At 39.5% G+C, this 25,046-nt stretch overlaps 2 protein-coding genes across 2 annotated transcripts in view; both read left to right on the forward strand.

The window, feature by feature from the left end:
* The first annotated feature begins 465 nt into the window (after positions 1-465).
* On the forward strand, positions 466-3,353 carry npffl (neuropeptide FF-amide peptide precursor like). The gene is made up of 3 exons (XM_056402543.1): positions 466-777; positions 1,691-1,806; positions 2,876-3,353. Exons 1-3 carry the CDS (start codon positions 628-630, stop codon positions 2,994-2,996), a joined length of 387 nt encoding a protein of 128 aa, XP_056258518.1. The 5' UTR covers positions 466-627; the 3' UTR covers positions 2,997-3,353.
* A 6,007-nt stretch (positions 3,354-9,360) lies between these two features.
* The window catches only part of LOC130160708 (protein phosphatase 1 regulatory subunit 1A-like), a 30,999-nt gene continuing 15,313 nt past the window's right edge, over positions 9,361-25,046 (forward strand). Inside the window, exons 1-2 of the mRNA XM_056363389.1 lie at positions 9,361-9,782; positions 21,793-21,853. Coding sequence (XP_056219364.1) covers positions 9,702-9,782; positions 21,793-21,853 — 142 coding nt within the window. The 5' untranslated portion in view covers positions 9,361-9,701. The remainder of the gene's footprint in view (positions 9,783-21,792; positions 21,854-25,046) is intronic.

Below are 25,046 nucleotides of genomic sequence, written 5' to 3' on the forward strand. Positions count from 1 at the left end.
TGTTATTCATGTCTTTTGCAAAAATGTTTTTCTGCTTTATAAGAATTTTTTTAGGTTCATTACTTTGTTGCCTATGATCATTAAAGTTTTGTGAGCTAATCTGTTTCCTATTGACACCTGGTTTAGTGTGTAATGAGTGTTTTATACATATTGTCTGTCTGTACATGCAGCGTGGACCAATGGACAAAAGGGACTGGGCTCAGGGTCCATTTGCAGGGATTTATCTGTTTAATAACTGGGAGAGTTGTGTTGCACTACCCTAAGGGCCACATAATAATGCACTCTGGTGCTCAGTCATCACTAATGCCCTGATCCTGCTAAATGGACCTGTTTAAGTCTCATATTAGGGGCTGGTTCTTCCTGCATCCGGTCCCCTGTTCCCCTTTGTACAGTAGCATCTTTCTCCAGCTCTCCTGGGGGTTTCCATCCTGTTACCATGAGGTGTATATAAGCCCCGGCAAGGATGTTGCCACCACTGACGTTAACCAGGACATCGCACAAAGAGGACACTTTAACTCTGACCAGGAGCCTTTGAAGTCAACAGGTGTGATCGGAAAGCCAAAATCCTCTCTTCCCTTTCCGCCTTCGTCATCCGCTTTCATCTGACCCCCTCTCCAGACTGAGACCATGGACACAGCTGCGGTGGTGACTCTTCTGGCTCTGCTTATGGCGATGGCTGGCATCAGTCAGGCTCTTCGCATCCAAAGTGGTCTGGACAAAAATGACTTCCTGCCAGACAGCTCAGAGGAGAACATGGCTGACCACCTGCTGGGGCTGGTGAGACAACAAACCACTCACAAACTTGAATTGCAAATTTTGTATTTCATTCTCATACCTCACTCACTCACTGATTCATCTGTAGCCACAGACGCAAGGGAATATGCCATTAGAATATCACCATCTATGCATGATTTCTATCATATGATTACATTTGCTAAAATAATTTTGGCACCTGAAAATAAAAATCTCAGGCACACATGGTTATGTGTTAAAATATACTGTCTGTCTGTAGGCAGGATTTAAATATGGACTGTCAGCTGTGCCACATTAGACGGAATGAAAAATTTTGTGCACAACCCGAAGTCATGCCAACATTTTCGGAGAAGTCTGTCATTCCATGTGACACAGCATGTAAATGGGATTTGAGCTGTTTTATCAAGAGAGAAAAGCTAAATCATACAACCCATTTAGATCTCAGATATTGTTCTTCCTCATGTGTGAAATACACTATAATATATTCTGGGGCAAACAATCAGAGTAGAAGTTTGATAAAGGAAGACGAATCACATCATGAGTCAAAATATAAGGTTTTCCGTTTGTGTGACGGACACATCTGGGTTTTATTTTGCATACAGATAAAGGTGGATGGATCTTTGGCTGATCATGATGTACATTTCTTTGCATTTGTAGACTGATATTTTCTTCTCAAGGTCCCTTGTCACAGCAGGATAGACTTTCTGGAGTTGCAACCCCTGGAGTGTGTTTTGCAACTTGGAACTGAATGCATTTATCGCTCTTGATGTTCCCAACATGTGTTTGTGGGCTTTTTATTCAAAAGAAAAAAGAAGTTTTTTGATAATAAGCTTTGCATTTCCGTGGGTGTGTGTTTGTGCGACTGTACGCATGTGCGTGTGTGTGTGTGTGTGTGTGTGTGTGTGTGTGTGTGTGTGTGCATGCGGGTGTGCTGCAGGAGAGTGAAAACACAGAGAACAGCATTGATGATCGTCTGCTGACCTCAGTGCTGAGAGCTTTGCTGCTCGGATCTCAGAGAGAAACCAGGAACTCTGTCCTCCATCAGCCGCAGAGGTCAGTGACATGACAGAGCCTTTATTGATCACACACATAAACACACATGTGGCAAAAACATGCACACAGGAAATCAGTAAAGACAACAGTATCAGCTCAACCTTCTGTACAGCTAAATATGTGTCAATTCTACAGTGGAAAAATGTGATATTAAGTGCCAGTACATTAAGTCCACTAAAGTACGTTTGTATAAAAACAACACTTTCTGTGGCCAAATGCCACATTAGAGCCGGGAAAAAATGCAACACACACAACTCTTTAAATGGGAACTGATCTTTGAAATCAGTGTGCTGTTAGAGCCATGCAGACAAAGCTTCAATTGACAAATTCTGACTCTAATTTTTAAAGAATTATTTTCTAAATTAATTGATTCATCATTTCTAATTCCCACCACAATTTCAAGGTCATGTCATGAAATGTCTTGCTCTGTCAAAAAGCCAAAGATATTCAATCTACTATGATGTGAGATAAGGAAAGCTGCAAAATTTCACATTTTAAAAGCTGTAACCAGAGAATTTTTGGTATTTAGGCTTAAAAAATGACTTTTAATCAGTTATCAGAAAAGTTGCAGACTATTTTTCTGTCCATGGACTAATCAACTAATTGTTGCTTCTGTATATGCAGATAAAATGAAAATACATTCACTCATTTGCATCGTAGCTAAACTTAAAAATGTCACCACGTACCATATGTTCAGCTTTTAAACATTATGTGCTTGAGATGTCCATTAGTAAAAGTGTTTCTGGAGCCATCAGCCTCTGTTATGGCAAAGATTAGATCATGTTTTTGACCTAAAATTATGGTCTTGGCCTTAAGGGTTTAAACATCTTAGACTGTTGTCTGTAATGATCTGTTACCTTTCACCCACATCCCATGTTACAGTTACATATTACGTTCCTGCTCTGATCAGTTAAATACAGTAAATGTTTAACAACACAAGAACAAATTGGACATCTTTTGTATTCGCTGCCTTTGACTTATATTTGTCCACATTTATCCAAAGCAGTTTTTTAGTTTTGAAATAAAAATGTCTTACATCAGCTCCTGCTCCTGTTTCTCCTCCTCGCAGGTTCGGCCGTGGATCCAGAGGGCAGGTAGTGTCAGAGGATCAGATACATTCCCGTAACTGGGAGGCAGCCCCCGGTCAGATCTGGAGCATGGCCGTGCCCCAGAGATTTGGCAAGAAATAATCTGGCAGGCAGATTCACACACATCACTGTCCTGGCGCAGGGCCAAGCAGAGGGCGAATGTGGAGAGACTAAATTTGAATGAATAAATATAAATTATATTAAAAACTCTCCTCCTCTTTTCAACATCGTCCCAATCCATTAGGCCTGACTTGAAACCTGACATTTAGTGAAAGATGACAGGAGATTCATTTTACAGTTTTCTGTAAACCGCAAAGCATGTTTAACTGGTGCCTATTCAACTTTTCTGTCCTGACTTGAATGTTATTAAGAAACCAAAAGTTTTTGCTGTAAATTGATTGTTGCATTTTTTTGTTAATCTTTTGTTCTCTGGTCAAATAAAAGAGCTTTAAACTTGGAAAAGCTAAACTTGCACATATATGTGTGTTCACTGTGAATAGGTCAGGATTACACTCACCTATATACAAAGCGAGGTAACTAGACAATACTGAAATCTTATGAAATCTCTTTTTAGTTTCAGCTGTTCAGTGGGCTATTTGCTAAATACACATGAAACATGAAAATAATGTGATGAGAATTTTTTTTATAATTTAAACACTAATCACAAACTATTTCTACAGCAACAGCACACAGTGAAGAACATCTGCTAGACCACACACAAGCACATAATTACCCTGGTCATTTTTCCACTACATTAAATTTGGCTGTAGTGTCTCGCTCACATCAAAGCAATGCAAATTCGGTAATGGCTCCACAAACGCGCATATATGAAAGACGATATCTTGTTTGTAAAAATATATCACTGAACGGTTACTTTTCTTTTGCCTCTACACCGACAGTGCTGCGGAGGATTAGGTTTCATGGGACCTGGATGGAAATGTTTTTTTTTTATCCAGCTATCATCTATCTAATGTAAAGTGAAGCCCACTTCTTTCTACAGACCAGCAGTGGCTGTTTGGGTTTGAGGGTGGTGGTGGATTTACAGGCCACCTGGGGAAGCAGCATGCAATAAGCTTCAGTGCTAATTAAAACATAGAAACATGCAATTACTCTACACTTTCACGGTTTCCGCAGCCAATTACTGGGAAGGACAGTGCGTCAGTCCCTTTTAAGAGTCTTTTATTATCCTGACCTCCTATTCCTCTTTGTGGGGCAAGAAGACAACATGAAGAATAACTAGTGCTGATTGGAGACTGTTGACCTCTCAATTTTTTGGGTTTATTTTCACAATTTTAATCAAGGTGCTTTGTTACAACATGTGGGTCATAGGTAGCCTTTTTTTTTTTTTTTTTTTTTTTACTTCTTACTCTTACACTGTCAATTTAAGACCCTATAGATTTTGTAATTTTAAGCAATCCAACATCATGAATACTTCTTTGCATAATACTGTATAATTCTTTATCACCACAATAGGAAGAATAAGAAAATAAGTTCCCAAACTGAAAATATGAACAGATTAGACTGATGACAAGGTAATGTTCAAAATGAATTACAATGATTTATGTTTCTATACACCAAATTAGATTATGGGGTCATGGGTCTGTGGTGATCAAGTAATCTTATCTGCTGCTAGGTGCAAAATTGAAGTACAAGATTAGCAGTGTAAATAAAAAAATATAGTAGCTACAAGTATAAGCTTGATAGGGCTAAAAAAGTGAATATAATTATATATATATAATATTTAGGAACTAGACATTGTCTGTTACCATCAGACATTATATTACAAAGATACAATGGCTTGTTTGAAGCTTGTTGCTAAGCTGCTTGCCTGCAGTGTAACTGCTATAGCTAAGACTATCCAGTAAGTCCCTTGGTTGCTATAAATAATGCATCTGGTAAAGCATCACTCAGTGTCTTAGTCGGAGATAGAGTTTAATTTCTCAAACAGGCTGAGAAATTAGTGTCACAGCATGTTGATGTGCTCCCAAAATTGCTAGCTTCAAAGATCTTGACAGAAAAAAAGAATGAAAGAATGCTACATAAAGATAAGATTTATATAATGTTCCTGGTATTTTCATACAATATGAGTTGACAAACCTGCTAACTACCACAATACAGGAGGTTCCTGAGCAAAACTACAATCTTTATCAAAGGGAAGATGTTTCTAAAAGGGTTGGTGGTGGAAAAAACAAGGAAAAATGGTGAGCCAGCCCTTCAGCCTCATCACAAAGCCCTGCTGTCTTTCACGACTTTTTAGACAAGCCCAGCCAAATGTACCTACGCAGCAATCATCCTGACAACATTGACATGAAGCAACACAGAAACAAAACAAAACACACCACATCATCCTCACCAGCAGTAGTTAAGATGAGTGTTTCAAAAAAAAAAAAAAATCAAAAGGGATCTCCCACCAGGATTTCTAAGTGTACATTAGGTGCACACCAAAAAAAAAGAGTAATGATGTCATATCAGAAACAACAAGAAGCATGTTAAGACAAAAAAAAAAAAAAAACGAGACAGATCTGGGTGTGGGTGCTGCTCCACACAGCTGTAGCCTCTGATCTGCACAGCTCAGTTAAAGAAAGACTCAACTCATCTGAATTTCATGAGTCTGCAGGGGGGCTCAGGCAAAAAGTCTCTGTGTGCAGCAATTATAAGCTACAGAGACAGACAGGGGGGGGGGGGGGGGGGGGGGGGTAAGATTGAAAAAGACTGATACAGCGACAGAGAGATATAAAGATACTGTATTGTTATTGTCACCTACTGTATACATTAATTTTACATGAATTGCACTTACCCTTCAGGTAAATAACTTTTCCTTTTCTATCTACGGCTACTTGACCTTTCCTACACCCCCCGCCTTCTCCCACTTTCCCTCATGGTCATCATCTTGGAAGGCAGCCATGTTGAAGAGTGGAGAGGGAGGCCTCAGCTGTTATTGGCCATGGCCATGACACAGCACAATTTGTCACACACAACAGGCTTAAATGGCTACAGAGTGAGTGAATGATGTGGTTTAACAAAAAAAAACAGAAAAGAAAAACAGTAGCAATGTCAAGGGTAAACTGCAGAGGCGTGCTCTCCTGCATGACTGAAAAGCACAAAGTGGCGATTGTGTCGTCTCATAAAGTACACAAAAGAAAGTGAAGATTAAATTCTTCATTATGTACCGTACAGCGCTTACTTCTAATCAAATATAACAGGTTACTCTCCAGCTTTTTTCATTTCTCCTCCCTGTCATTAAGGAGCTATTTGTAAGTTTTGCTTTTGCTACATAACATGTGGTGACTTTTATAGTCAAAACTTACAAATAGCTCCTTTAAGAGGAACATACTACATACCAGTGGTTTTTATACAGTGGCACTTATAAAGAAATGCAACAACGATTATGCAAATACATTTTAGAAAACACAACAACAAAACAGAACATGGCATAAAGCAGGGCATAAATTCTTTATCATGATTGGACAGAACCCAAGTCAGTGCAGAGTTTAATGAAGCCTGGCCAGTTGTACTAGTACCTTTATCCAATTGCAGTCAACCGTTTTGCAAATTATCCAAAAAAGGGGAGTAATTGTTTAACTGATGCTGAAGATTTGGAAGCATTTTTTCTATAGCTCCAGGGAGCCATTGTTTTCAATTCATGCCACATATCTATATAATAAATTAATCTATTAGCTGGCTCTTTAGCAGTAATGGGAAATCAAATGTGGCACCGATTTCTTTTTCATTCATTTAATTTTGCAACAAGAGGCCAGGAAATATATAAAGGAGACAATAATTCTGTTTGACAGGATTGCTGAATATAGTTTCCGGTCATCACTTGCAGAACCGATGGACCTGCAGTGGCTGAGTGAGAAAACCAATCCAGCTCTTTGATTTTACATGGTTTACAGGGATGAATCAACAAAACACTGGACTTTAACATGAGAGATTGTTTCTTTCAACCACGACCCTGAATGTTCTATAAGTGCACCTACCCATGTGTTTATTATTGTATCCATGACGACAAATACCCCCTGTACTCTTAATGACGTACTTATTTTAATGCAGACGCTGGAGCCGTGTCATGAGGGTAGGGACAAATGACCTTTATGGACATTTAGGTTGGAAGACATGTGTGCAGCACACTCATCTAATGTAAGAGATAATTGGCTGAATAGATGAAGGCAGATGGGATTGAAGCTGTATGTATGTACGTACGTTTGGTTTAATTATTCCCAGTAGTTTGTGACTTTTTTTTTTTATGGTTTTCTCTTTCCAATGTAAAGCGGTTAAAACTATAACATAAAATAATGCAGAAAAATACAGAAGACTCTAGTCTCTACAATTTAATTACATTTTAATTTGTAATAAACAGAACCTCTACCAGTAGACTCTGTGCATGGTTGTAGGCATTTTTCTTTGAAGCTTGCTCAGCCAGAGACACAAACACTATGCTGGTATGAAGAGATAAAAAGAATGTACAGTTTGACCAGTGCTTTCTTTGTATTTGCTGTAAACATCAGAGGGTCGTACAGGAGAATATGCAGCCAACTATTGTCATCTCCCTCTCTCTCTCTCAAACACACACACACACACACACACACACGCGCACACACACACACACACACACACACACACACACACACACACACACACACACACACACACACACACACACACACACACAGAGCGTGTGGGGTCTTATTAACAGACTGCCTCTGATGACAAAGACATAATTTGGGAAAAGCTGACAGTGGCAGCCTTTTATTATCAGTCAGTCTTTCATTCTTAGCTACAAGAAAAAGAAAATGTGTGTTTTGTGTGGAAGATTTTTGTGGCACTCTTGCAGAGCAACATAATCACTGGGTTGAAAAAAGAAAAAAGCATTCAGATGTTATTTTCATTTATTTATACATGAATATATAGAGAGGGACTTCTTATGGTCAGTTGTTTTCATTTGTGAGTAAAAATCTTTCCCATCCAGGGACTATTAAATGAGGAGTTATAGGCAAAAGAAAGACTGCTTCTGAATTTATTGTATAAAGTACAAATGGTGGTACAGTTGGTCAGGGGTGTGTGGCTTGTGGTCACTTCATCCCTGGTTCAGTTCCATGCTGGGGACCATTGTTGCATGCACACTCACTCTCGCTTTTTCCTCATATTTCCTATGCATTTCTCAAAATCTGGGGGTCTAGAGTAATAAAGAAGTGAGCTTACCAGCCCTCGGTAGCTCTCTTCTCTGCTTGACTTGTAAAATGACCACTCAGAGAAGACGTTATAGGCTCATTCACGTCTGTCAGCTGCCATTTGGTCAATTAAATAAAGGGCAGAAAGAGGTTTGTGACCTGCACACTCCGGCCTGCAGCGCTAAATTGACATACTGTCTGTAAATGGCCCCTGATGATGTAATAGAAACAGTTTGTGCCAATTCATTTTGAAATAGCAATGGCCAATAGAGAAACCCCAACACTTGGTCAGCCAACCAGTGCTGTAACTACATCACTCAGTCAGTCAGCAACATTAGTGTTTATAGGGCTGACCCTGCTGTTGTGATCCAGACCAAAAGATGATGCATTGATTTTGGTCCTTTCTTTTTTATTTACTGTCCACCATGAATCAGTTGTGGCTATTTTATGAGTGAAATGATGAAGTACTCCCTTAAAACCTATTGTGATAGTGATATGTTTGTTTGACAAATCATAATATTTCTGACAATGTTACTGCCTGGAAAAGATGGTCTCCCCCAAAATGTAGGCTACTGCAAATCTGGCACAAAAAAAACCTTGTATAGGCTACTTCTTGGCTGGTGTCAGGTGTCAGGTCCCAGTAGATGTGGGATGTAGTGTCACTCAGGCTAGAGACGATCAATAAAGATTGTGCTGGCCAAGCACAAACCTGGTCAGATATGAACAAAGCTCAGATTAGCATTTCACAGCTTTGTATTAAGTGTCAGGTCAAGTTTTGGGCTCAGATTTGTTGTCATGCGGCATTTATTTATGAAATATACGGCAGAGATCTGATCGTATAACAGTTATTCATCAAAAAACATGCTAACATGTTAAGTGAAATTACTTGTGCCATTGTATTGAATTTTGTCAGAATGTGTCTATAGATGTAACTTCGGTGTGAGAGAGAGTCTTTGTGTGTATGACTCATGCGTGAGACTCTTTGTATGTTAATAGTTTATCTCTAAGCATGTGTAGGATGGTGATTTTAAAAAATACTTTCTTTTCAAGCAGAAGCCAGATGATGCACCTACCCATCCAAAATTGAGAGAGAGAGAGAAAGAGAGTATGTCTTTGTCATCCTCACTCTCCCGTCCATGCAGGCGCTGCTGCAGAACAGCCCTGATCTCAAACATCCAATACAGACAGAAAGAAATGTGAAGAGAGGGTGGGACTTAGTGTGAAAGGGAGTCAGGCACAGCGAATGAGAGCGAAGGAGAGGTGTTCCTAGCCCAGAATGCCCTTGCCTCTGTGCTATGAGCCGGGAGAGACAGAGAGGAAGGAGAGTGAAGCCACAATAGAGACACCAGCAGGTGCTGAGGATAGAAAAAAAGAATAGAATAGAACTAGGGTGCCAAAAAAGCAAGATAATCTTGGAAAAGTGTGTTAAAAGATCTAGGTGAAGAGCATAAAATAGTCAGACAAAAAGTAAAACAATCTGCTTATTTTTTCCTAAGCTGGAGCCCACTTATATTTGTTTCAGCCACCTTCACTGAGCTCTTCACTCTCCTTCTCTTTTACGGATTTTCCTTCCTTGGATCATCCCCTCCTCCTCCTCCTCCTCCTCCTCCTCTTCGTCCTGACAGACAGTGCCACCATGGAAACTGGGAGCCCCAGGAAGATACAGTTCACCGTCCCCCTACTGGACACCCACCTGGACCCAGAGGCGGCCGAACAGGTAAGGAGGAAGGGGGGAGAGGAGAACGAGAGCCAGGGGGGAAGGAAGAGGAGGTGATGTGGATGATATGGGACCGTCAGGCTTTTAAGGGTTTCTTTATGCATCAGTGACATTAGTGGCTGTGTAGCAGCATACATACGAAATCACAGTTTATACTTGTCACTCTATTGGAACAAATAACTGAGAAATATTTATTCCAGTCATTCAAGCCAACATGTGCAGTCATAACTGAGCAAACTCAGCTGGAATGAAAAACGCAGTGTGATGTGTCCAAAGCGCTTGAATATAGCCTGATGATAATAAATTGCTGCTCTAAAGAAACCGCATCGTTACCAGTCTCGTATTACTACTTAGCAGGCTGTGTCTTTTGAATGCAGCTCTAAAGTGAACATGATGAATTTGAGATTGATTTTTCCACCTGCAGCCACAGAGTAGCAGTTGTTCTTCAGCAGTGTTGAAAAGGGGTGTTGCAAATGTGTCCTCAGGGGTTTGGTGTTGTTTTTGTTTAACTGACTGCATGTACTGTACAGCAGGGAGATACTGACAAAACCTGTGTGGTGTCACAAGATAAACTTGTATCCTATCTGCTCTCATGCAATATGATCATTTCTTCAATTCATTCTTAAATATATCACGTTTCTTGTCATGGCTCGGTTTAAGGCAAGTTTGAAAGGATTAAAAGATGCAAAAAGTAATTTAATCACTTAGTTTAGGATCCTATGAACTCGATATCACTTTATCACACAAGAGCAAAGGCCTCTTTTTAGTGAGTGAGTACTGTGCAGTTAAAGTGCCTGTAGAGAATATAGTGGAAAGACGTGTCCCAATTTCTCATTTTTATAAATATAATATGAACAGAACAAGGCATTCATAATGAATGAGCCTCGAGTAAACCCAGCCAAGATTTATGAGTCTGACTACAAGGCGTCTATGTCTCTTTCTCCCTCTTTCTCTCTCTCTTTACTCTTTTCCACAATGAGAGAGTGAGAGCCAGAAGAAAAGTAGATCTTAGGAGGACACCTTTGTGCATGTGTGCAGTGTGTACGTGTAGGAGTCTGTCAGGACATTTTATGGGATGGTTTGGGAGTCTGGTCAAGGTTAGGTTCAGATTGAGTTAAAGCATCTGGTCAAGTATTATAAGTCTAAAAAGCTCAGATATGAAGAACTGGCTTAGAAACAGTTGAATTATTGTTGGTGTGCACATGTATTTGAGTGAGAGCTTGGTTGGGTGTGACATGATTTTACAAAATGAACACCAGTGATTCAGCAGATGAGATCGATGATACAAAACCTACAGCCGTTTCATGTCCAGAACTGCATGCAACTATTTCAGTCACGAATGTCCACCTCTGCATACAAAGAGAGAACTGCCAGTCAAATAACTTTCATCCTCACTGGAAGGAGCTGCAGTGTTACTGCCCAAATCGTTTTTCACATTCTTTGTCATGCCGTGAAATTTTAAACTACGAAAACCTGATGTAATATCCCAAAATTTTTTTGCTGCTGGTTTTTCTCATAGCTTAGAAGATTTTCCCCTCAGCCTGTCGTGACAGTCTTAACACTGCAACTCCCGGTGTAACGTCACTGTTCACACTGCAGCACCTATAAAAAGTACTCACCCCTAGTTTTTGTGTCTAAATGCCAAAGTGAAAATAGATATTTACAAACTGATCCAAATTAATAACTGATTAAAAAAATACAGGATATTTCATCCTAAATCACCACTGGTGCAGCCAACAGATCCTTTACACAGCAGACGTCTGGACGTGTCTTTATAGCAGGAAAACCACAGTTGAAACAAATCTCATTAACGAAGGCTCAGTTCCATTAATTGTCCCACTATGTCGTAACAGTGAGACAGCACGAAGAATAATAAAGCCCAACTAGCTCACTTTATCATAATGCAGTCATTGTTATTATTATTAATTGCACCTGTGTTTCTCCTGTTATGACATGCTAAAAAGGTCTGCTATAAGAAAAAGGAAACATGGAGAGTGTATTCGAGGGGTTTCGACTGATTGTATTATGAGTTGCGTAAATGTCAGCCAACCTTCCTCAGCCTTGATCCTCCATCTGTTGTAGCTGCAGTTTGGAAGGATTTACATTGCACTGTAACTACAGAAGAAGTGCATTTTTTTAAACTACACATACAATACTGAATCAGAGTTACTTTGAAGAGTTTTGCTCCACAGAGAGAAATTATATGTACTTATGTATGTACAGCATGTTCTTGCTGACAAAATCCTTCATATGGTTTAGAGACACCAAATGAAGAACTGAACATAATTACAGTATGCCTCCTCACTTAAATTTACAGCATTTTGGAATAAAAACTTTAATTGCACTTCAAATTGCTTGCTCCGAATTGACACTTTTATCGTGAAGCAGTATTCGTCACCTCAGCAGCATTTATCAAAAATGCATCTACAAAATAAGACATGGTCATTTTTGGCGTTTTTGACAATGGATCGGTTTGAAATGTTGCAATGAAATCAAACAAGTTTGTTTGGGTGCACTGTAAATAGACACATCAGTTACAACACTTCTTTTGTATTTCTGATAAAGGAGCAACACAACAAGTGTTTGCTATAGTATTGAACTGCATTTGCTGCTACCAACACGGGTATCGCCTAATCAACCTAGACTGAGATCATCAGGATTATAACCTTAATACAAATGCCAGGAGACGAGCATAAAGGTTGGATGGCCTGAAACTTATTAGCTTGCGTGTGGTGTGGAGCTAATTACATTGGTGTGAAATTGGCCAAGTGATATTAGCAACACTTTGTAAATTGGTGTCTGTGGTACATTTGTGAAAATGAATGTACCGTGTATTTGTCTAGTTGTGTATATGTGTGGAGCTGTACCTTCCAGTCTGCCTGTGCATCTCTATAGAGCATTTTGTCAACTTTGCCTTCTTTTCTGTGTATCTGTTACGTCTGAAAGATACAGACATTATTAAAGCTGATCCTGTCTCTCTGTCTTGTTTGTGTCTGTGTGTCAGGGACACTGTCTGTATTTATGTTGTAATGCTGAGGTTTCAGTGATTCAATAGAGGAGCACATCCATCCTGGTGTTTACCTACTCCTGTACCCCAGCAGACAGACCTCCTTTTAGCTGTATACAAGTCAAGTACAATTTACTTCTGCAAAAACTCAAGAGAGTTCTTACCTCTCAACCTCAATAAGCATGACCAAAAGCTTGGCTGATTGCCACTGGGACTTCAATTTATTCTAAGACCACTGTGAGTGGCCACTGAGCCTGCATGGTATGCTGGTTATTAAGTGTGTGGTTTTATGTGTGAGACAGCTGAGTGAGACAAACAGCCCAGAAAATGTACCAGTCAGATATAAAGAAAATAAATATTTATTTAAAAAAAAAAAGGAATTCTGTAGATAAAAATAAATAAATGAAAAATAATAGGAAAGATGCGCTTGTGCAAGTGTACTTATGAATGTCGCACCAGGGGACTTCACCCATGGTTCAGTAATCTCTGCAACCTGACACCTCCCAGCATGGTGAATCAGCCTCCGTGGAGAACTGCACGTCAGTCAGAACAGCCTCCCCGAGGTCAGACCCTCACAACAACACACACACACACACACACACACACACACACACACACACACACACACACACACACACACTCCTCCTCTTATCCACACACAGATACAGTGTGTCCCACTGTTATCATAACCTTACATTAGAGCTCACTGTGTACCTACGAGCACAAACTGACTGTACCTGATACAAGCCAAGACCTGATGGTGCCATTATCTAGATATTCTTCTCACTGTTAGTATCTGTATTTGTCTAGTTGTGTGTTCGTGTATATCTCTGTCTTTGTGAGTGAGGGTTTCAAGGGATAGATTGACATTTTGGGAAAATGTTGTCTTGTTCATATTCTTCCTGAGTGTTAGATGGGAAGATTGATACCACTCTAATATCAATTTGTTAAATACAAAGCAGACACACATCGAGTTTGACAAAAAGACAAAAACATTATCTGGTGCGTAAACCCCCCCTTAAAGGTACGACTTGGCATTTTTTCACTTCATTTTTTATATGCATTAAACAAATCAAATCTAATGTATTCATCAGTGAGGTTCAGCAGCGGTTCAGGCCGGAAGCAGACCTGTATAAAGTTCAGTTTGTGTTACAGATGAATATGTTTAACAACTTAAAGTTATCACGAAAGCAACTATTTTCTCCTTTGTTGAGCTAAACAACAGAAATATACAGTTGCAGTTGCAATTTACAAAGTAATCTACCAGGAATGTGCACTTGCAAGTATTTGATTGGCCAACGCAGACTGGCCCATTAAAACAAATGAGAGGGCTGTGTTTTTTCATGCAGGTCTGTTGTTGCTGAATGTGGCCTCTAAGGTGCTGGTGGGCATATTTTCTTTTATATTTGATAGAGCCAGACTACCTGTTCCCCCAACTTCCAATCTTTGTGCTACGCTAAGCTAAACTCCTGGCTCCAGCTAAATAGTATTTAGCAGACGGTCATGAGAGTGGCATTGAGCTTCTCAATAAGTATACTTAACAAAATGTGGAACAATTTCTTTGGAATTTACACAACAGAGGCCGATAAGGGCTTGAACGTGGCAACGACCACCATTAAATAGAACTCCTGCTGAATGGATGAAGGTGTTTTAAAGGGTTTGAGGGACTGTAGTCTACATGTTGTAGAGCAGTGGAGCGTATTCTCACATTAAGGTTTTCACAGGAGTACATAAAACACCACTAACACCATTGGTTTACCTAGAAAATAAACTCACATTTCTCTTTTTTTGTTTACAGTTTTGAGTGACAGTTCTCCCATAACAGGAAGTTGATTTTAAACTCAGTCATTACATCTATAATTTAGATCGAGGAGACCATGAGAGCTTTTGCTCAGGCAATATATTCCATGTTGAGATGATGAATTGTGACGTTTTGAGGTAATGGTCTTTTATCACAGACCTAATATTCCCTATAACAATTACTCTGCATTGCCTCAGGACAGCCATTTCCCAAGAACTCTTGAGTGCAGTAAATTAGTATTATTCTCACAAGATGCATATTTCTTGCACATGAAGGCAATCAAAACCTGTTAAAATGTAAAGTTTTAACCAAGATATACTCATATCTGCCAAAGCTATATAATGCTTTGCACACTTAGAAACAGCACATTTTTATTTGTCATTTTGCTATCACTTTCTGAGAAGGCCGAATCTAAAGGCTTCAGAAGATGAAACAAACTGCTTCATTAATGGTTAATAAACCAATTTTCCACAACACAAAAGTTATTCTTGTTAATGGTTTATAATTGATCTTTAAAGCATTAGTAAATGATTTATTAACCAGTACTAGAGGAATTAATAAACCTTTTATAAGTGGTACCATACTTTTTTGTGCAACTGACCGTTTGCTGAACCCCTGTGCTCGGCACCGCAAGCCTGTCAAACCAACCGGTATCTGGGTGTTTCTTCGAAGAACAAGGAGCTTATCATTAGCTAACAAAGTAACTTTAGCCCTGTTCACAAATATAGACCATGTAGTATTTCCCCACTATATTGAAGGTGGTCTCGGATGCTGTCAGAGTTTGAGCTAATGTTAGCAGCTCTCTCCTGCTCTTTATTGTATTTGGAAACTGATGGGTATTGACTGGAATTCAGGAGTCTATTGTCTACCTTGGTCTAAAATCAGGAACCCATTGTTTCAAAACTGACTAATTTTTGGTGGTAGATTTGCCTCTGTTATCACTAACTGCACCATGTGATGTGCAATAAACAAAAGCTTGACAGGGTTTTCAACAATAACTTCTGAACTGTCAATTGACAATCCCTTTACACATTTGGTCCTGTTTTTGTGAGTTAAGGCACAAGTAACAGGCACCTGTACAGTTTCACAGCTGCTGCAATAACAGGCCTGAGCAGATAACTTACCAGCTGTAATGCACCAGTTATATTTTATGGTACACTGCTGGTATTTAACTTTATTATTCCCAGCAAAACTTTCCTTGGATCTAGTACATAGGCTAAATTACAGCCCCCCTGCTTCGCATCTGCAGCAGGTTGAGAGAAGTGTGAGAGAAGATGATTTCTATCTCGCTTGATAGAAAGTGAGGTGGAGGCCCGAGGACTAAACACTGAGATAGCAGAAAGTAGTCAAGTCAAGTCAGTAGTTGGAATTTTAGAAGTTCTGTGAATGCGATAATTATTTCTATTCAGAGCCAAATGAGACCACTGTTGGAGAGGATCTGTGAGGATTTGTAATGGCTGAGCACTGATTTCAGCCTGAACAATACCAAGATCATATTTCACATGGCAGGATGAACAACGAGGAATCACTTGAATCCTCTCAGATTGTACTGGCCAGTGTTTTGTACTGAATTCCTACAACTCCTTGAAAGCTCAGCACTGCTTTGGCTCAACCAATAAGAAGGTTTTGGGGAAGTTTTCTTTAACCTTTATTTCTGCAGAAAATTACTGGGTATGAATGCCCTTCTTCTGATTCAGGGTGCTGAGTGGTACAAAGACATTGTTCTGCTGAAGGTCACAGAGCGACTGATAGCGCAGGGATTACAGAACTACCAGTGATTTTCTCAAAGGCAAATCGCGGTTAGGAGGTCAAGTTTTTCAACCACAGGATTCCCCAAAGTAGATTCTGGACTATAAACCTTTTATGTTACATCAATTACTAATTAGTTAATTAGTTCATTTGATTATTCCATAATAGGAACAGCTCCCAAGGTCAATTCTGTTTCAAGTAATAAAACATGACCGATAGCTGTAGGTCCCCTAACTCCTGTAATGCAGTTCCACTGAAATCTAGTTGTGTTTATGTGAAAAACACGTTGGTCATATGATACATGGACTAAATCCTCCAAAATGATTTGAATTTGAACTTTGGACATGTATCAGCAGTCAGCTCCAGACAATGTAGGATCGATACAATGGATTTTTATATATTCTGTGTCTGTGATTGGTGATGACAGTGTTCACACTACCGCTCGCATTCATGAATAGGTCTGTGCTTTTGTTTTAGTAAACAAAAGGAATATATTGTTTATGCATAACCTTGGTTTGCAATTATTCTTCCTCTTTTTTCACATACACCACTGGGGTCTGCTGGGGGAATTTGTCTCTGCATCTCTCGGCGTGACCTGTATTTTCCAGCAAAGGGTATTTTGTCCGCTTGGCCTCCACACAACAAGAATATCAGGCATGCACGGCCTTTCCTGCCCACCCATCACTTTGGACGGCTGTTTTTGTTCATTGTTGTGAGGACTGACAGAACTGCATCTTAAATGGACTGTGGGTTGAAAAGCAGGCGTAGCGGTTTGAGGGCTTGAGTCTGTCCAGTAAGCGGTGGCATTTGTGTGAGCGAAGGATCAGGGAGTTCGCTCTGCTGCTGTCTGAGGAGAATAACAATGACTCTGAGTATAACTAGTTCTACACAGACATGGCTTGTTGTGCTTTAATAGGAGCCAGCAGGGTGGATTTTCTGAAATGGCAACCAAATCCACACACAAGGCTAAAATATTAGTCAACAGATTTGTAGTACACACAAGAGTACTTAGTAAAAAAACATTTCTATTGTAGCTATGAAAACGTTGGCTCCAAAGTGCTTCATGAAAACACGGGACAAATCAGTTCACAAAAGCAAAATGTCAGGAGGACAAAATTTAAAAAATATCTAAAAACAAAACAGGATTTACAATCTGATGTGATTTAAATCATCACTGACCTGACCCACAGGGGGAGACCGCTCATAAACCTGGCATCCAGAAGCATGATCATCTGTAGCTTTGATTGTGATCCAGCTACACGGGAGACCTTGCTGAGGGGACGAGTAGAGCAGCAGACGTATGGAGTTGCCCAGAGTCTTATAATTTATAAGTTAAAGTGGTTTTGTTTTTAAATGAAACTTCACCATTTTTCAGAAGGTTCAGATTCGCTATTTGAGACTAAAGGGCAGGAGTGCTCAAAAGTCTTAAAGGTCCAAATTTCCACAGTGTAGACAAAACACCCGCACTTTATACCACAGGAAACATACAAATGAATTCGCTGTGGTATAAGTTTTTCACTATATTCGTATTTGACTATGCTAAGTCTTCTGATTTTACAGTTACTCTGGGTATTCTGGTAGCTGGATGTGACGTGACTGAAATGTTGTCATTCTTACCAGAAGGTAAGCTCTGGGGAATTTTTGAAAAATTCTTACAAAAAATGGCCACTGTTTGATTGCAAAAGAAGCAACCTGGTCTCATACTTTCCGCATGTAAATTACCCTACTCAAGCTTAAACATTGTTTTCACAGTCAGCCTTTATTTGCATCAGCTAGTTTTGAACCTTCCTTTTCACTTTTTTAATTCAAGCTTTTAACTTAAGTAACGTTCTTGCTTGCTGCTGGCAGCTAAAAGATGTAGGTGTGATGTGACGTGAGATCCATATATCTCTCACAAGGGAGCTGAGTCAGATTGCACAAAAATTTGTTTTGAGTCAGAATTAAATTTTCCCCACCTATGGAGTATGTGGGCCGAAGAGTGTGGGTGGGTAATTTCTGAAGTCTAAGCCTTGCCAGTGACGAGCATTTCACCAAAGTGCGATTTGTAAGATCATCATTCCTCAAAGATGCTTTAAGCTGTAAGTATCGACAGCATAAGAACAAGCCATTGCCTGTGTGGTTCAAACCAATGTGTTGCATTCAAGTAAGTATATCGATACTGTGTCTACATCAGTTGGCTACAATTCACACCTGGCATCTCACCATAACTCAAAGGCGGCTCCAGTGATTACTTGTTATAGGATTTTGCTTGCAGTGTAAGGTTTTAGTTTATCTGTGGAAGAAGTGTGACTTCTACTTAACAGAAAAAGAAAAAATTAAGCTCCAACATGCAGACAGAGGAGAAGGTGGCTATTTCTGTTTTGGGTGTGCAGACCTAAAAATCTTGTCCAAGTTATAACCATGTGTTGGAGAATCATTCTGTTCAACCCTGTTTCCTAGAAACTATGTTTGTGCTACTAATTTTCAATGGCAAATATGTTTTGTAGGAAATGTTATTGCAACCAGATTACATTTTCTCCTAACGTAATGAAGACAGTTGTATTCATGTATTTGACAAGTCATAAAAATGTTGATACACAACAAATTAGTGAAATATTTATGTCTGCCAAAATATCTGATCTTGCAGTACAATATCCACCAGTGACTGCAGCATGATTAAACTTTATTATGGTTATGTTTAGGCAGGTCTAATGCAGAAAAACCTCACTATGACTTCAGACACAGTGCGTTTATTTAAGTTTAACCCTAACTTTAACCAATGTGCTTTTGTTCCGTAAACCTAATCGCGGACGGGACTGTGAACTCTGCTCTCTGGTGAGATGGTTGTGTGCATTGTACACCTGTCATCCACCCCAACCACCTCCTATAGGGATGCTGCTGCCTTTCACAAAAAAAAGAAAGAAAACATTGCCATTGAGCAAAATCCATTCAGTGATTAAGTTGCCACCAAATAATTGATAAAGCATTTCAGTAGTGAATGAATATCTAGGAGACAGGGTTGCCCAGTTTTCTTCAGTGTGGTGTGGATCACTACTCTTAAACCCTACTTGTGGGCGTACCTGGATTTACTTGTGGCTTTATGTGACCAGATTGCTGTCCAGTAAGACAAGAAACAATCTCATGCAAAGAAAAGCCTTCTTCTACCTGTGTGAAGATATTACCATCAGAGACACTGATGCAGAAAGGAAAAACAGCAAAAGGCAGGCAACACTGAATAGCTGACATGCATCTCAGGGTATGAGGTCAGCAGTTTTCTTGGAAGAAAAGTGTGCAACACAGTTGACACATCTCTGCCTGCCTGTTAAAGAAAAAGAAAAGGCACCCAATGCTTCTCATTCACACAGCCTTCCTGTAACCCATGGCTGTGATTTGAAAGGTGATGATGCTTCTCAAGATCTGAATACCAATTTAGACTGTGCTACTGAGATAAAACTGACTGCTCATTTTTCATTACTGCACATTAATTCTGAAGCTACATCTGTATCTTATGTCATTACAATGTAAAGCTAATCGGTTTAAGTTTAAAACTGAACCGGGCTCAAACCACAAATATGTGTGTGTGTGTGTGTGTGTGTGTGTGTGTGTGTGTGTATACATATGTGACATACTGTTGTGTCGTTACAAAGGCCTAGAAATTAAAGAGAAGAACTTTGATTTATAAATTTAATAACAGATACAGGTGCAATCAGTCTAATATCAGAGGCCGGGACTTCTAGATTCAACGGATCTCCCATCTCTACTTCAAAGGGACAAAACAGGACAATGACTGAGTTTAAATACATCAATTTATTACGACATACTAATATAGTATAAATGCAATGTTTGATAATTACTAAGATGAAAATTGAACAGGGTTAATCGATATCTGATAAAATAAACTGTGTAATGAATTGGGCAATGGTAGGAGAGAATATGTCTGGGCGATTTGTACGACTATACCACTAAATGATACTGAGATGTCTACAAAGGAAAATTTGATGGTTAAAATATTATTTCATCTCGTCACCAAACCAGAAGAGTAAGTTTTGCTTACTGTGTGGTGCGCTGTAGCTGGAGATTGTCCTGGTCAGAAACCGCAGTAGTTGGTGTTGGAAGCCTGGAACTTCTTCACGATGAACTCTTAGGTGGTTTCCCTGGAAACGACGTGCGGCCACCGGCAACTGCCTCCACCGGTTCTCTCAGCTGCTCGGTGCCATTCCATTAAGTCATTCTTTAGGATAGAGATCTGGGGATTGATTTATTACATAAAAAATTACATTGGATGGATAGTTAGTTTTATATTATTTGAGAAATAATGAAATATGTCTGTCTGTCGTGTTTCCCATTGTAAAACCAACAAAATGCAAGTGTGCTCAAGGGTTGTGCTTGGGCTGAAATATCCTGGTGTAGGGTAGGACTTAAGTAAAGAGGAAAGTATACGTCGCATCATTTTACCAAACTAATAGTTACACATTTGTGGAAAACTGATATTAATGCACCTCAAACTAATACTTCTTTGGATAATTCTGAAGGCCAACACAGGTCATGGTGACATACAGTGATGTCTGGATGTTTTTGGACAGAGATCCTAAATTAGAAGTGACAGTTAAGACTATTACCAATTATTGTAACCTCTACAGCTTCACCTGTGTTATCCCTGTTTCCACTATAATACAGTGAAATTAAAGGTAACGTTTCTGGTACTTGTGTATTCTGGCATTTCCATCAAAAACCTGTTTGTAAAACCCCGTATATTTTGCATCACAACTCCAGTTTTTATACCCACAGGCCGAGCTTTCTTAAAAGCTATAGGTTTGAATGCTAACTGCTGAGGCAGCTCAGTGAAATGTGCATGTCTTTTCATATACTATCACTGAATGCCTCATAGCTGCCAAACTCCACTACTCATGAGCCAAGAAGGAAGTAGGTGGTGGCAGGCTGCCCTGCTGTTTTCACTGCTCAGCACTGTGAGGGCCAGCACTGCTCTCCCCCAGCTCAGGCATTATCAAACTGCAAGACACCCAAATATGGATCACACAGGCTGTGGTATGGGCTGGCAGCATCATAAAGGATTGAGGATGCTTGTTGGGTAATGATTGCCACACTCCAGCTCTTGAGGGAACAGGGCTAGACTCTCCCTGACTGGCTGAGAAATAAGAGTATGCAAATTTCAGTGCACTACTTAGCATTTTGATTGGTGGAGCCAATATAACCCATTTAGAGCATTATAGGGCAAAGTCTGTGTGAAATTCGAGCCTGGAAGTGCCTGAGATTTATCACTCAACATTTCAAAATACTTCAAACTCAAATATCTTCAAGAACAGCTGTTTAAATAAAGGTCTTGATATTATTCTTAGTTTCAAAAGCTTCTTAACAACTATACTGTCATGGCAACATGTTTATTTGAACCTGTTTTTTTTTTCACCTAAAGGATAAAAGTCTCACTTCAGTATGAAACTGTTCTGCTTTTTCAGATCAGAAGACGTAGACCCACTCCTGCCACTTTAGTGGCATCCAGTGATCAATCATCACCTGGTAAGGCACTTCAACACAAACACAAACACAAACACAAACACAAACACAAACATACTCATACGCACACATACACAAGTGGCTCGACTCCCCCTCTTCTTAACTGAAAAAACCTTTATGTCTTATGTTTATATTTTTTTATCCAAGAGAGAAAAGTTATCAACAGTCCTTAAATCTCAAAACAAAATAACATGCGTAGAGATTTTCTAGTCTGTTGGTATTCTACAAATCTTTCACAGCAGCTCCCAAGTGTCTCCCCAGAAATGCACACAAGGTCAGTTAACAGTTAAATCCTGGTGTCCTGTTAGAAGATATAAATAATGAATGAGGATATCCACTTGTCTGTAATATTACGGACAGTTTTGGAGAGGTGGGATGAGTGCCTGTGCCATCGAGCCCGTCTGAGTAAGAGGAAAGACAAGTGGAAAAAATTTACTGAAACCTTGTGGAGTGTTTCTGCCTGCAGAATCTGTCACTGTGTTTTTATTTATTTATCTGTGTTATTTTATTTACTTATTTCAACATTTACATATTGAGCTCCTGCAGTCTTTGCCTCTACTGCCCAGCAGCAGCTCGGAGCATGTGTTACTGTATAAGCTCACTGGTCAGGTCAGGGGTCGGGTCCAGAATCCATTAAAATATAATTGCAGTAAAAGGGTCGATCCCAATGTTGAGCTTTGCAGGAGCACACCAGGTTAACTGGAAGAGTAAGAGTTAGAAAAAGATTGAAAATGGCTCCCCCTCATACAATATTTCACACACTGTGGCAGATCCTTTGTTTTCTTGCTGGAGCCCCTCAGTGTTTGCACACTTGTTCTGACGGAGTGCCCTGAATGAGTTGTCTGCATTTTTTCATGCAGGTCTGAAGTCAGTCTGATCTCAGTTTTAGCCAGACTTATTTGGAGAAAAAGAAGCGATCATCCAAAATGTCAGTTGTAAACAGACTGGATTTGTCATTCATCTGTAACCAACTTCAGGGCAGTCAGAGATTTTTTTTATCAACTTTTCAATTGTGGCCATTTTCAGTTGTACCTCATAATAAAGTGGTTTAGGTAATCTGGTTAAACTGTTGACTTGGTTACAGCCTGACTGATCATACACCTGTTCATGTTACCTGCCCATTTGGACTTCATTGTGTTGTGGCCGTAGATCTCAGAAACTACTTGAGTACAGTGTAAGTGTAATCCCTAGAAATGATTGCAGGAACCACAAAAGTAAGATAATAAGTAATGAACCGGAATTATCTTTCAGCCAAAGCCTAATCTGACCCTCAGCCAAACCTAACCTTAACCTAAAACCAAATCTGAATATTAAAATAAATGTTTAACCTTTCAGAGATTATAGGTTTTTGTACCCAGAAGAGAAATAAATCTCCATAATGTGACAGTGATTCATGCAGGAAGCTATGTAAACCACACACTGACAAGTTACAATAGTCACAATATGTTTCACACACCTACAGGCAATTCTATTTCTTATATTGAATCCTGTGATGTTACATCTCAGTCTTATCATGCACAAAATGAACCTTCCTGCTGCATCAGAGCAACAAATACAGCCGTGTGTGTGTGTGTGTGTGTGTGTGTGTGTGTGTGTGTGTGTGTGTGTGTGTGTTTCCCCTCTCATTGGATCTTAATGATCAAACACAGCAGTGCTCCTCTAGAGTGTTATCCTAGTCATCCATTGGCTCCCTGCTTCCCTCCCTGCCTCGGCTGTACTCTGGTGTGTGAGTGTGTGACCTGCTGCAGAATTAAGAGATGGTCAGCTGGGAATACAGGGCAGAGAGAGTAATTTTCTCCAGGTGAGAAAACAGAGGGTGATACTCCGTGTTTTTGTATGAATAAATGAATGCTGATGTGTCACTGCGGATACCAGCAGAGACTGCCATTGTCATATTTATCACAGACAGGACAAATAATTAGTGTTTTCATCTTGAAAACAAGTCTTTCTAATTGGATATGATTAGAAAAGGTTGTCTTTGCCTGTGATCTGTTTGCTTAATGCGTGTCTATGTGTGTGTGTGTTTGTGTGTGTGTGTGTGTGTGATTATAATGTGCTTGTCTGTGTGTTTGATTCAATAATTGGGTGCTGAGCACGTGGAGCGTCTCAGATACAACTTTGATCAGATTTGAATGAAAGTGCAGAGAAAACCCTCCACAAGCTTCCAGACTAGAGAAGAGTGAAAACAGAGAGAAGAAACTTAAGAGACTAGAGTGGCGAAGAAGAGACATTATTTCTGATGTGAAGGAATGGAAAACAAAAAAAAAAAAAACTGGAAGATGTTACTTGAAGATTTTTTTTTTTTTTATTGTGTTACACTGTTCTTTTGAAGGCATTTTACTTGTTTTAAAAGATGAACAGGTTAAAGAGTGTCAAGATAGCCCATGGAAATTTAAGTGTCAGGACTCCAGTATAGAATATTTTAGGTTTAGGTAATGTTTAATTTCCAATGCATTGCTTATTTTATGCATTACTATACTGGCTTTTCATACTTAAACTAGAATGGCACTTGGTACGGCGTATACCTCCCCCAAGGCCAAACAATCCTACACACGTCTGTCAGCTCCAGATTATTATCTGATTCTGCAGCAAATTGTAGAAAGTCATGGATCTCAACACCATAAATATGTCTGCTTTTTTTTTAACATCAAGATCCATATATTATTTACTCAAAAATTAAAATATCTCAACAAATTTTCTACAGATGTTCATGGCCCATAGAGGTCGAATCCTGATGACTTTTTATGATCCGCTGACTTTTCCTCCAGTCACTGTTCAAATGCTGTTCAGTAAGCTCCCATAGCTGGACATTCAGGGCTGATTCTGACTCTCTTCGGTTCAATAATACATTCAGACTGTTGCTGGTTCAAGATGCTCCCTTCAGTTGAATTCAAAATAATCTTATACAAGCACTCCACATAAGGTGAATAGCTCAGCAGGCTATTATTTGTGATAGAGTTATCAGATTATGATTTTTTTTTTTTTTTTTGCTTTCATGGGCTTTTAATATCCTTTCAATGAGGAAGTAACATACTGTGAACTGCAGCTGAGCAGAAATCGATGCTCTCAGTCACTAGTAAATGGAGCTCCATTGCTAAATGCTGCTGTTTCCGTCAGTGAAACAGCAGACAGTGCAATTCAAAAATTCATTGTCAGAGATTCATTGGTACATGTGCCGAACATGTCTAGCTACCAG

This window comes from Seriola aureovittata, chromosome 2, assembly GCF_021018895.1.
Source record: "Seriola aureovittata isolate HTS-2021-v1 ecotype China chromosome 2, ASM2101889v1, whole genome shotgun sequence".
Taxonomy (NCBI): domain Eukaryota; kingdom Metazoa; phylum Chordata; class Actinopteri; order Carangiformes; family Carangidae; genus Seriola; species Seriola aureovittata.